General features: G+C 39.2%; 2 protein-coding genes across 52 annotated transcripts in view; both read left to right on the top strand.

The window, feature by feature from the left end:
* The window catches only part of LOC113653753 (interferon-induced very large GTPase 1-like), an 859,689-nt gene that overhangs the window by 243,974 nt on the left and 601,626 nt on the right, over positions 1-14,089 (top strand). The window lies entirely within an intron of this gene.
* Positions 1-14,089, top strand: part of LOC113661809 (alpha-tectorin-like) — a 113,872-nt gene that overhangs the window by 74,081 nt on the left and 25,702 nt on the right. For 47 of the 50 annotated variants that reach the window (XM_047816200.1, XM_047816186.1, XM_047816190.1 and 44 more), the window contains 10 exons: positions 1,005-1,193; positions 1,293-1,582; positions 1,907-2,184; positions 2,366-2,485; positions 2,583-2,767; positions 2,876-3,036; positions 3,161-3,406; positions 3,959-4,121; positions 4,587-4,689; positions 5,012-5,260. The exons of 2 other annotated variants lie outside the window; for them this stretch is intronic. In XM_047816200.1, coding sequence (XP_047672156.1) covers positions 1,005-1,193; positions 1,293-1,582; positions 1,907-2,184; positions 2,366-2,485; positions 2,583-2,767; positions 2,876-3,036; positions 3,161-3,406; positions 3,959-4,121; positions 4,587-4,689; positions 5,012-5,019 — 1,743 coding nt within the window. In that variant the 3' untranslated portion in view covers positions 5,020-5,260. Of the gene's footprint in view, positions 1-1,004; positions 1,194-1,292; positions 1,583-1,906; positions 2,185-2,365; positions 2,486-2,582; positions 2,768-2,875; positions 3,037-3,160; positions 3,407-3,958; positions 4,122-4,586; positions 4,690-5,011; positions 5,261-14,089 lie in introns of those variants that run through there. One more of the 50 variants, XM_047816182.1, reaches the window with a different exon arrangement.

Here is a 14,089-nt window from a genome sequence, read left to right as displayed (position 1 = left end):
CATAAAATGGCAGCATGGCAGTGCAGCGAGTACAGTGTGGAGTTTTTTTCTTACATTTATGCCATTTGGCAGACGCACTCATCCAAACATATGAAAGTGCTTTGAAGTCTATCAAAGAATACATCTAGACTGATTCACTAGGTTACAGACTTTGAAACCCATCAACCTAAAACTCTGTCAGGAAAACCGAACAGGGAGAATAGGCATGTTTATTTATTTCAGGAAGCGTTAGATCTTTACTTGTCTCAGCTCTTCAGACATCTAGGGTTTCATTCCATCAGATAGGTGCCAGAACAGAAGAGTTTCAATGTATGTTGAGGCACAGTGTGAGTCTACCAGGAGTGATAAGAGCTAAGAGGGAGCTGGTCTGTTTTTACCTTATGTATGCAAAAGGGTTATAAATCTGACGTGTTCAGCTACCAGAAGCCAGTGAGGATTGAAAAAAAGTCAAGACAAGCTGTGGTATCTGGGGGCAGGAAAAGATAAATTAACTGTCATCAGCATGGGAGTTTTAAGAGACCCCCTATGAGGATATAACTTTGCCAAGAGAGTGAGTATAGAGGAACAAAATCAGAGGACTAAGTACTGAACCTTGTGGTGCTCCCCTTCATGTTACCTGATAAGAGCAAACTTCCAGGTAGGAAGCAAACCAGTCCCATGTTTATCCATTAATTCAAACATTCCTGATGGTGGACAAGAGAGTCTTGTGGTTGACCGTATCAAACACTGCTGAAAGGTCATTTTTGATTTTATATTTCATATTTGATTATAGACAATGTGTTTAATAATTTTAGATAGAAATGAAAGAAGTGATACTGGTCTGTAGTTACTGATGTCTGATGGATCCAGAGCAGGTTTCTTTAGGATAGGAACAACCCTTGCTCTCTTGAAGGTAGTTCTCTTCATGTCTGCTCTCCTCTTTGTGGGTTTCCTCTGGGTACTCTGTTTTTTTAATTTTTCATAACTTCATTTAACATTGTAATATTTAACCAAACATTTTGCAGGGTACTTGTTCATATGAGATTTCTCAGACATGTGGGAATGTCTCTGACAATGGTCTACAATTCAGAGTGGTGGCATCCAACATGCATCGTGGGAGCACAGTTGTGTCCTTTGTCTCTGTAGTAGATTTGTGGCTAACTAAACAACAGGAGCAAACACAAATTACAATCGGACAAAACAGGAAAATAAAGGTATTAAAACAGTAATACTGAAACATAAAACTTTATACTCTTGCTTCCAGGGAAATATGTATGAGATATGGTGGATTTCTTTTCTTTTTGCTCTTACAGGTTAATGGGAATGCAGTGAATTCATCTACTTATCAAATCAGTAACCTTGCAGAAATATATCAGGAGCAGAATTTTATAGTTGTGAATGCATCGCATGATCTCATGGTCTACTTTGATGGTCAGTTTACACTATTGGTGAGATTGGGCCCAAGCTTCCATGGGTCTGTGTGTGGGATGTGTGGTAACAATAATGGAGATCCTACAGATGACAAGACCCGACCGAATGGAGAACTTGCACAGAATGATATTGCTTTTGGCAACAGTTGGAAATCAAACACCAGTGGCCCAGGGTAATTAATTTGATAAGAAGATAACAGTAACATAATAACATGAAATAAAACTTATGGACTTTCCAAACCTAGTTTAGCCTTGACAATAAGAAATGTTAGCAATATATTAGTATTTGCATTTAGCTGCTGACATTCCAGCTATGTTTCAAGTAAATGCATGTAGTTATGACAGTGAAAACATAAAAGTTAGATGTTGCACAGTTAAGATATTTATTTACATGTTTATAAAATACATTTTTTACTAAGAATTTCTAAAGGTGCAAATTTGCAAAACTTTTCACATTTTCACACTTTAATATAATATCCACCCTGTGTCCTGTCTAGATGTGGTGCTAGTGACCAGCCTGTTAATGATAATGACTGCCCCTTCAGAGAGGAGTACTCTGCACTCTGTAACATCATCACCAACACCAGTGGACCATTCCAACATTGCCATTTCCGTATCAGCCCTGAATCTTACTTCAGTTCCTGTGTGTATGACTTATGTGCTTACCCACAGTCATTGGGACAAGACTTGCTGTGTTCAGCTGTGCAGGCTTATGATGCTGCTTGCACTATGCTGGAGCTCATGATCCCAAACTGGCGCTCTGATCTGTCTTGCTGTAAGTTTGCTGTATCCATGCACTCATCTCTGAGGCAGTATTTTAAGAATCTAAATAAATGGTGGACTAAAATAAAATAAAATAAAATGGCATCATAGTCAAAATGCTGTGGTAGATGTTAGGTTTAAACTTATAAAAATTACTCTGACACATGTGTATGTCACATGTTTCCTCTATTTAGCGAGAACTGACCCCTGTGAAGATCTACACTGTACTGAGGATGAGTGGTGTGGGGAGAAAGATGGCAAATATGGTTGCTTCTGTAACGAAAATTATCCCAGACAAAATCCTTATAGTTATGGTACAATTTATTTTACAATTATATTCATATGGAAACAAATGCCCTAATTACGTAATTCTCACAAACCGTCTCTGACTAATTACTTTTTTTTTACCAGACTCTATTGAAATATGTGAGAGCAGCTCTGGCAACATGTCTCTGTCACGCTGTCAGCTGTTTGAAGCTGGTTTTCTTACTAACAACCTCCATTTACATGACCCCAACTGCAATGGAACAATCCAGGATGGAAGACTGGTGTTTCACTTTGATAATGATGACCACATGTGTGGTACAAATCTCATGGTACACATCACTGTCAATTGAGATCGCTTTAATTAAATTTCTTATCAATAATAATAAAAAAAAACATTAACATAATACATTATTTCATTATTTTATTAATATTTCTAGGCCAATGGTACCCATTTCATTTATGAGAACATAATCCAAGGAGAGATGGACTCAACAACAGGTTCTATACACAGAAACAAAACGCTGGAACTTAGCTTCTCCTGCATCTACAAGCTCAGCGAGTCATTTAGCATGGACAGAGAGATAAATCCTATTCAAAGGTAGGGTTGCAGTTTACTAAAAAACCTGATAATGTAATGGATGTAGGTTAAGCCTTGCATGCATTGTCTGCACCAGCCCTCTATACCAGCTGCTACTAAATATATGGTTAAACTTTTTTTAAAGCATCGTGCACAAGACTCTTCCAGGTAAAGAGGGAATGTACCAGATCAAGATGATTCCCTATGAGGATTCTGGCTTCTCCCACCCTTACAATGGCAGGGTAAATATAGAGGTGGGAGAGCAAATCTACATAGGCGTCTTTGTTCAAGGAGTGGACAGCCGTCAGCTTGCTACAGTGATAGATTCTTGTTGGGCTACACCAGTAAATCAGAGGAACTATACTGTTCGCTGGGACCTTATTACAGGAATGTAAGTAACTTCCTCTTTCAAACGAAGGTTCTTTCACTACCTCAAGTTGAGTGGTCAGGGTCATCGAGCATGTTGCTCACCCAGTTCCCTTTTCCTGTGGGAAAATAATAGTGACTAATTTATTTTAAACGATTTATGATTAATAAGTTTTTATGTTTGATGTTCTTTTAGATTTGAGACTATATATTCATTCATATCTCTTACAGCAGCCCCTATAGCTTTACACACACCAAAAGACCTTTGTAGTAACTTGTAGTAACTTGACTAATTTATTGAACATAATGCAAACATATATTTACAATCTTTGAAGATGAAAGTTGATATCCAGTGTGTTGCTCTTATAGTTTGTGTGGTAAATAACTGTATGTGTTCACCTTCCACCACTTCCTCTACCTGTAAGAAACCCTCTGTGCACACACTGCCCCCACCTGGTGACAGTTCAAAATGCATTCACAACATCGGCTCGTACAATATCTCGATAATGAATTGCCTGCATGTATAAATTTAAAGAAATAAAGAATTTCCTGATAACAGTATATGAAATATTCTCAGGTGTCCTAATCCAAACGATGCTACGGTGAAGATTCTAGAGAATGGAGTCTCTACAACTGGACGATTCTCCTTTAAGATGTTTGCTTTTAACGATGATGAATCTAGGATTTTCCTTCACTGCAGCATTCACCTTTGTCTTCTAAGAAATCATAACTGTGCAACGGTGAGTTAGTACAGACACTATGCATATGCCTAAAGGATGAGGGTTGTGTAATAATGCCCTTAAAGGGGTAAAGGGGTGCCAACATTTTGAGAAGGCTGATTGATGGACAACATTTAGTAATTTTACAGTGACCTGTGTGGCTTGTGGACCTGATCACTAGCCAATGAGAGGAGCAGGTGTAGTGAACCCCAAAGTCGGACCAGTAAACAGTGTTTAAGACAGAAAAATGGTGAACTCTCATCATGTTAAAGGTCGACTATAACTAAAGTGAAGATTCCTTTTTACTCTTTGGAAAGTGAACGGTTTGTAAGTTTTAGTGGTAGTGACACTTTAAATACTTATAATAGTGTGGTGTAGGAAAGAACTCAACCAGAATAAATAAATAAAACCTTTTGTGAAGCAGGAACTTAAACAAGATATAAAATAAAACCTCTAAACATTTCGCTTTTATTTTTGCTGCTACAGCGTTGTTTCCCTGGATATCACCACCGCTCAGGCAGGTCTTTGGGCACCCATGATAGTGCCTCCATCTCCGTGGGGCCTTTTATCCGGACCCCCCAAAAAAGAGGTAAAAACATAATAATATAGATTTGCAATGTTTACTTCACATTTAAGTTTCTTTAAACCCATTAAACTGTCTTTGAGCATTGCAGTGACTGGGAAAACCTGTTACAGTCCCATAGACTGGGAAGTGGTCATAATCCCATTTCATCCCTGTAGAGATCACTTAAGTCCACTAGACACAGCAGGAGTTCTCAGTAAACTGCAATGAAAAAATACAACTTAGGGCTTTAAAAAGCAGTGACCACATTCTTATAGAATTTTATGTCAGTAGTCTTATTACAATTGTTTACCTTCTTACACCCAATTTCACCTTTTGTTGTCTACAGATGTTTAGGACCAGATGTGAGGAAATGAAAAAGTCTTTCACTGGATTTTCTGAACATCCAGATCATTATGCTGTGTTTCTATGACTTCTGAATCATAAAGCAATATTAATCATTAATTATCCTATTAGTAAATCAATTAAATGATGTCTTTATATGTATCTCCTGATTAACCAAAATAATTCGGCACAAATCCTGAAAATGTTTCAGGTTTGTTTTAAAATTTTAATAAACTTCTATCTGTATGCATTATTATATTGTTTCTCACATTATTTCAACATAGTTTCACTCTACAGATGAGCCACAACAGTAACAGTTAGAGTAAGGACTATAAAATAATGTCCTGGTTGGAGTTATGAGTGGAGAAAATGTGGCTGTGTAGTTTGTGACAGTCTGACTGAAAGATGTTTCTTGTAGTAATCTAAAGTCTGCCTTTAGTGTAGATAAATTATGTAGTACTGTAATTTAGATTTCTTGTAGAAATGATCTCGAAACCCAGAGTTTCTTTCAGTCTCCTCCCCTTTTTTAAAGAGGAAGCGATGTTTAAACACCTCATTCATTACACACATTTCAGTTACACAGAGAGCATCAAAGGGAATGAAATATACTTTTCTGGACGATCCTGTTGATGAAGAGGCTTTATTAAATCGTAGGGAGTTACATTTACATCTGGAGAGGATTTTGAGGCCCAGAGTGGATGTTTGGTCACATCCCAATGCATTTTTATTTGAGCGGTACCGTTTTTCTCTACATCCATAATGTCATCCATCCTTACATCAGATTCATCAGCCATCACAGCCATGCTCATACGTCGGAGCTGATGCTTTGCGTTGCCTTGTGTTTCTTTACAAATGGTAGTTTTGTGTATAACATCGGGAATGCAGAATATATTAGTAAGGCTAATTAATCATGATATCCACCACCACTAACCAAAAAAAAAAGAAATTGAATAACCACAAAATCAAAGCAATTTATATGGTGTTCTTTATTTAAAAATAAACAAATAAACAAACAAGCAAATAGATAGATAGATAGATAGATAGATAGATAGATAGATAGATAGATAGATAGATAGATAGATAAATAAATAAATAAATAAATAAATAAAAGGTTAGATTTTAATATAGTTTCAATACTTCCTAGAATTCACCTGTGACCATACACTCACTCACCTTTAGCTTTTTTTTTTTCAGAATCTCGATTTCCAGATCTGCCTTTTGGATCTGGCGGTGTAACATCGGCCATCCATTCATCCGACCTCAAGAGGGCGCCATCGCCCGAGTAATGACTTTGCTCTTTCTCTCCCTCTCTACTTAATGTACCCACCTGTTGAAAGCCATCTGAAGTGTTTAACATGTTGCGAAGTATTGCCAGCTTACCACTGTCCTTACCGAGCGTTTTCCTACATTCTGCCTTGTTTGCCACATGCCTGTTCTAGACCTTGTTATTTGGATTATGAGTTGGAGTTGTTTGCTCTACAGAATTCTTACCTGTTATTGAACCACTGCCTGTTTATCTGACCACGATTGTCAGCCTACCCCTTTGTTTGTACTGCTGTCTCTTAATAAATCTCTGCATATGGATTCTAACACACGACCTAGTCAGTCTCCTTTACAGACGGTGTAGATTAGAGTTATGTAATGTAGTTCGAAAATTCTACAGAAATAAACTGTGGCATTTTCTATAAATCACTGTGTTCATCTGTGCACCAGAAGTTGATGGACATTCCTCCTGCTGGATGGGGGATGGTGGGTAGTTAGTTAATTACTAACTACAAATTACATCTCCAACAAGTCTAATTAGATTAATGTATTAATTACTATCTCTAGAAAGTACTGGTCTACTTACTAATTTGGTCAACTTATACTTGATGTTACATCCACTATCGTTTTATACAGAATTGTTTTATAGTCTTGGACCCCGCCCTATATTTTCATGATTTTCACCTACATGACCTACCCAGCTAAAAGGTGGTACAGCTCCCACATACTTTGACACACAGGGGTGAGCCTGGTCTCATTGGAAAGAAGAGAGTCTCTAGTTTCAGATACAAGTGTCAGAGTGATTCTGACACAAAGTTACAGAGCCTAGAATGTAGGGTTTTGATTTCTGTCTGAGATTGTTTCTGATAAACTGAATAATCTTATGGCTGTAAAACATGTTAGGAGCTAAACAACAACTGAGGGTCAAGGCCACATGTCTTGGCTTTTGAGTCAAAAGACTCAAAAATGGATTTTATATGAATATTTTTCTACGGACATGTCCGTCTGTTCATGTTTTTCTTGTTTACTTGTTTACTGTATAACTTTGAATTAAAAGACTGCATGCTCAGTTTAAAAGGCCTAAAACAAACAGAACCTCTCTGTCTACAAGTCTGCTGTGAAAAAAGGCCTGTAACCTGACACCTGTAACCTGACACCTGTAACCTGTAACCTGTAACTGTAACCTGTAACCTGACACCCTAAAGCATGAGAGTGTGAAAAAGTCGAGAATTGCACAATAAACCCATTGCGCAGCTTTTTCTGCACAACTCAGGGCTCATCGTCTCCTTATTGGCTAAAGAGCTGTAAAGGTCCCGGGTCATTAAATCGCTACTGGAGGGAGCAATTGTCAGTCAAACAGAGGGTGTCCCACCTAGGATGGAGAGACATCATTGGCTTCTCAGCCGTCTATCTCTGCACTACAGGCGCCGGTTGGCTCATGTGAGGGCTTGTTTGATTCGTTAGGCCCTGGACTACAAATCTCACACAACAGTGTAGTTTTATAAGCCTCATGGGAGAAGTGGGAGCCGAAACAATGGACGGAGGTGAACTGCTGTTTACAGTTTTCGGTCAGAAACATAATATTTGTGAGGCGAGAAAAGCATTTTGGATTAAAAGGCTTACATATTCTAGTTGAAGTAATTATACTGACATACTTGCCCCTTAGCGACACATGTTTTCGGATTGCGTAGGAAACCTTACGCGCCCCCACTAAGGAGTGTATCTTAATTTGCACGAGGTCGTGTTAGAAACACAAGATCAACTATTAAAAGTTGGTCTTACCCTGAACACAGGTGTCCTTCGAAGTCCCCTTGGTCTTCTAACAAAGGATCCTCTCCAAGGTCTTCTACTTAAACTATTGTTTGAATCTTTAAATGAAGGAGGCAGACTTATACCTTTTTTGTCTTTTCAGGATCCTCACAATGGGAGGCCTTGTTTTTATTAAAAGTAGTGTAATACAAATAGGTGTGTGTAATATATGTAAAGTAAAAAGAAAAAGATTACAAATAAAATCTTCCTTCAAACAATCGAACAGTATTAGAATAAGTAAAAGGTATTAAGATGCAAAGATTATAACAAACCAAGAAACACTCTCGAAGTGTAAACTTGCATTTGTTCTAAGATGCATCTAAAGTATAACATGCACTAAGGCTGATTACAATAGAATGCACACTCAATGTGTTTCAAGGCGAGCTTTTATACTTTTTTACTGTGCCCAGATTTGGCTGTCAGGTTTGGTTGGCTTTGTGCCCTTTAGATGGCTACCATCTTATTTCATAAATACTTCTCGGTTTCTCAAACATATCTCACCAGCCGACTCTGTGTGTGCTGCTAATGTCTTTTCTTTTCTAACCTCACGGTTAACACTTCTATATGTGGTCATACTTCCTGCAACTTCTCAGGCTGTGATTATATAGAACTGAAGCTTTCTCTCACCGTGGAATTTGACAGCAAGCTATAAAACACTGCGCATACAGGTTACTCCCCGTGAATACACAGAAGGCTTCACTTTTAACAGCAGGCCTTGAAACACGTGTGTGCAGATACTCTCAGTAATACACAGTAGGCTTTATAAGTGTTTACTACTAGAAAGTTTACAGTAAAATACACAAGATTAATCTAATCAACTCTATTACATGAGGATACATGATTATAAGTAAAAGAAAAGCATTTCAGAATTTTTCTTGAACATTCTGAAAATAAAACATAATAACACATAATGCATTATAGTCTTCTTTTTTCTTTTGGAATCTTCTCCAGCTGTCTAGGTACAGCGTCTGATCCCTCGGTGTCTTCTTTTAAACACTCATATTCACATCTTTTAACTCTTCAACCAATTCTTCAACCTTTTGGATTTTTTCATCAATCTTTCTTTGTTTCTTCCCCTTACGTTTAGCTTTTCTTTCCCTATTTCTCCTTCTCTTTGTATTATCTATGTCTGTCTGTCTATTGACGGATAAGTTAATAATTGGTCGTGGTGTACCTTGATATTTATTATTATTTATTTGCTGAGAACCAGTATTAAGGAAAACAGTATCAGGTATGTAGAGTCCTGTAACTCCATGTCACATGCCCGTGTCTGATAACATCTCTTTACATTTCCATTTACGGCATTTAGCAGACACCCTTATCCCGAGCGACTTACAACTGAGCAACTGAGGGTTAAGGGCCTTGCTCAGGGGCCCAGCAGTGGCAGCTAGGTGGACCTGGGGTTCGAACCCATGACCTTCCGTTCAGTAGCCCAACACATTAACCACTGAGCTACAACATCCCCATCCCGCATCTCTTGCATGCCGCTGGCTCACAACACAGTTCCTTGGACTCTTGGGGATTTTTTACAAGCATTTGTTTTGGAAAATATTACCCCAGTGAAGAAAGGGAAGCGTCTAAAAGTAAGTGAACAACTGGTCTAGCGCCGCCTAGTTCAGGTGACTATCAACTTGGATTGAATTAGTATGACGGCTATAAATCATATTATGCTTTGTGTGTGGACTTAATAAAATCCTGAGAGTCTAAGCTTTCCAACAGTATATAATTTAACCGTGTATTTAGAGGATTTAATGCTTAAAAGCTACAACGAAGTTGATGCAGCCTCATCCCCAAGTGGTCGTTTTCCATCTTGTGCTGTGGACGGCACGGCGGTCACATAAATTACGGTATTTAGATTAGTTAGTAATTAATTACACCCAACACTGTATAAAAGTAATTAAAACATAAACTTATGTATTTTCTTAATCAGTTCTGCTGGTGAGAAATATGCAGACTTTTTTTTTGTCTGACACTGTTGCCATAGTGACTCGTTATATCTGCGCTCTATTGATAATGGCTTTTTATAGTTGTGGTGCATGCACTTATCTCAGAGTCAATCAATTTAACTCTTTTCAGCTGTTCTGTAACCGAAAATTTTATTTTGTGCCTGTGTCTGAAAAGAACAGAATTTCAGAGAGAAACGGAAAAGGATGCCACATTGATGAAGTTGTTGAAAATTGTACAATATGGTTGGCCAAATTCAAAAGTACTGGAATTACAGAGAAGAAATTTCTGCTGTATTGAAGACATGGTGAGTCATTGTGAAGTATGCAGTGCACATAGAAGGTTCCAGACTAAAGAGCCACTACATCCTCATAGTGTGCCAGATAGGCCTTGGCTAAAAGATTTGAGTTGATTTGTTCACTCATAATAAAAAAGAGTATTTGATCATTGTGGACTATTTCTCAAAGTTCATTGAAGTTGATTTGCTTAAGAATGACACCAGAAGTTTGACTGTCATCAAGTTGCTGAAGTCACAGTTTGCAAGGTATGGGATCCCCAAGGTACTAATTTCTGATAATGGACCACAATTTGCTTCACAATAATTTCGCATGATCTCTAAAGAATGTGAGTTTCATCATTAAACATCAAGCCCCTACCATGCTCAATCAAATGGAATGGTTGAAAGGGCTGTACAAACTGTGAAACGTATGTTGAAAAAGACTGAAGCTGATGAAAGGGATCCATATATTTCATTGCTGAATCTGAGAAACACACCTTCGGAAACCATAGGAGTCTCCCCTGCACAATTACTAATGGGTCGGAGAGTGAGAACAAGATTACCAGCATCAACTGTGTTAATAAATCCTAAGACAGCTACTGCTTCAGTGAAAGAGTCATTGGAAACTCGTCAGAAAAAGCAGAAGGAAAAGTTCGACCATGGAACAAGACAGCTGCAGAAACTAAGAGTGGGAGAAAATATCAGATTATGGCAAAATGGTGAGTGGAATCTTGCACAAGTTACTGCTCTGGCTGAGCAACCAAGGTCTTATGTTGTGGAGACACCTGATGGACAATTGTACAGAACTAATAGGAAATATCTGATGTCCAAAACAAGAGAATGAAAAGCAAGTACTCACAAAACAAAGACTGAGGCAGCGGATCAGAGCATGATTAAAGATTGCTACGAGCCAAAGGCAGTGTTGGATGAAAAAGAGACTGCAATTACATGTACTGGTCAATTCAAAACACGGTGTGGTAGAATTATTTCTAAGCCACAAAGACTTATTGTTGAAATGTACTTTTGCACAATTGCATCTTGGAGCTTGGAGATTGATTAATGACATTGGATTGTTTAAAGTGAATGACTTTATGATGTTTAGGATTAGGTTACATAGCATGAGTGTTAAATATTATTGAAAAAAAAAGAGAGGATGTTATGATATGTGATTTTATTTGTATTGTGATCACTGGAAGTGTTTGTAAGTGATGTATGTCATGATAGTGGATATAAGTATTTCCGGTTGCACCTTAAATGTTAATAAATGTTAACCAGGTGATTGGAAAGCACGAGTGACTCTTTGGCATCTCATTTGCTCCACGTAACAGTGGGGAGCCTGTGCCTATCTCAGGCGTCATTGAGCATCAAGGCAGGATACACCCTGGATGGAGTGCCAACCCATGGCAGGGCACACACACACACACTCTCTCTCTCATTCACTCACGCAATCACACACTATGGACATAGCAAAACATGAAAATGTAAAATTTTTAACATGCCAAGTTTACTGACACTAAGTTTTCTGTCCTTGCTTGTGTTAAAAATCAGTCAAGTCCTGCTGTATTTACACCCTACGCTATTGTGTGTCCTGGAAAAAACATATGAGACTTGTTCAAATGTTCAACAGCAAATTACCCTTATTCCAGCCCCCAAAACAAACAAAAAGGCAAGGCAAGGCAAGTTTATTTGTATAGCACATTTCATACTCAGATGTCATTCAAAGTGCTTTACATATAAATTAGAAAATGCAGATCTCCTGGGTGCTTTGAAACAGCATATTGGCAGGTGCTAACCCAGAGAGATCCGTGCAAGGAAGAGAAGCAGGCACAGACCCTACGGCTCCCCAAAACACCGGAGCTGGCAGGGCTGGCAGTAGGGGGATCCTTCCTGAATGGGATGCTCCTAGGAACCCCATCCCTCAGGCATTGGGTCTGGGCCTGGGTATGCCGACCGTACTTTCTAGTTTTAGACAGGGGGCACAGGCAGCCACACTAACCCTCTTTACTGCCCTGAGTGAGCAAGGAGGGGGTTGGGTGCGGCTGGAAGATGACCCAGGCTGCCCCCTACAACGAGGGAGAAACTCCCTGAAAGCCACTGACTGACATTTTACCTCCTGGAGCCTGTCGACGACAGTACTGACTGCGTCGCTGAACAAGCTCTAAGGTGACACCGGGCGTCCAGGAGAGAGGACCTATCCTTATCTTTAATATCAGTTAAATTGAGCCACAGGTGCCTCTCCGTGTCAACCAGTGCAGGCATTGCACAGCCTGTGGAGCGGGCCGTCTGTTTTGTGGCACGGAGCGCAAAGTCAGTGGCTTGGTGGAGCTCAGATACCACTTGAGGTCCTAACCCCTGGTCACCGTCAAGCTCTGTCAGCAGGTCAGCCTGGTAGGCCTGCAAAACTGCCATGGTGTGCAGGGCTGCAACTGCTTGGCCTTCTGCCATGTAGGCCTTAACCAGAAGGGCTGAAGTAGTCCTACAAGGCTTGGATGGAAGGCAGGTTTCCTCCATGCGGGTGATGTAGGTGAGAGATAGCTTGTAAGCGTCTCTTCAATCCCAGGAATTGCCCAAACCCATGGCTTTCAAGCCCTATAATTTCTGAATAGTAAGACATGACAGGAGAAAAAATACACGCTGAAAATGGATTTCTCCAAGACCTGCGGCCTGAAGTTAAAAAGTGGTCATCTAGTTTAGAACAGACAACATTAACTCCTTCTTCAGGCAAATCTGATTTTAACCTAGACAGCGCGTGTCACCACCTCGAGGAACTCTTCGAACGCCACTGATTGTGTCGGCTGTTCATAGGAGGAAAGCCCCTCCCCATATATAAAAGCATGCTCTCTTCCGGGTCGGGAGAAATCGCAGCGCAAGCTCCCGAAACTGAAACCGAGTGGACGGAGTCGGGGAAAGGGCAAGAGAAATGGAAATACCCATGATTGAGGCCACATGTGGGACCCGAACTACGAGGCGCAGCCGAATCACAGACATCTTCCTGAAGACAAAGAAGCTGGAGTAATGTGATGTAGATGCCCTTATATGGACTTACTGGCGAGTAATCACTTCGTCACGTGTCCTTCCTGAGCCATTAAATTGGCGTCTGTGCACACAACTTCCTCACAGAAGCGTTCCCATAGCGTCATCCCTGACACAGTGTCAACTTAGCAACGAAAAATCTTTTTTACTACATTTTAATAACACTAATTAGAACTCTATTTTAAAGTACATTTTAAGGATTATTTAATTTTATTTTTATTATTTTTTTAAAAATTGACATTTAAAAATAAAGACATTAAATAATGTCTATAAAACATTAACACACCTGCCTTCTGCAGACAGCTCACTGAAAAACAACAGCACACAACTGAAAGAACTCAACGTCTGATTCCTGCTGAACATGTGAAATGAAAATATCTTCTGATCTCGAGTTTGAACAGTCACTAATTTGAATATTCACTCATTTCTTCTGACCTGTAAAGTATGTACCCAGACAAGTTGGGTGGTGTACATTCCCTTTTGAAAGTATCAGATCAACAATGACAGTTTTTGGTTCTTCCACACAGAACAACAGATCTGTTGTAAGATCAGAATTTGAGTGTTTATTTTTTGATATTCACATATTTTACACATTTTAATCAAATGTGTAAAACATGGCACCTTGAGTTTGAGCCACATTTCAAGTGCTAATAAAATTATGACGTGACTGTCAGGTGTATGTTGCTGCTCAGGTGTGTGCATGGATTCTTTGGAATGGAAAAAAACATTTACTACTGACTGTTTTCTCTTGGATTG

This window comes from Tachysurus fulvidraco, chromosome 7 (assembly GCF_022655615.1).
Source record: "Tachysurus fulvidraco isolate hzauxx_2018 chromosome 7, HZAU_PFXX_2.0, whole genome shotgun sequence".
NCBI classification, from domain to species: Eukaryota; Metazoa; Chordata; class Actinopteri; order Siluriformes; family Bagridae; genus Tachysurus; species Tachysurus fulvidraco.
Note: the sequence above shows the minus strand (reverse complement) of the source record. Positions and strands in the feature narration are given on the sequence as shown.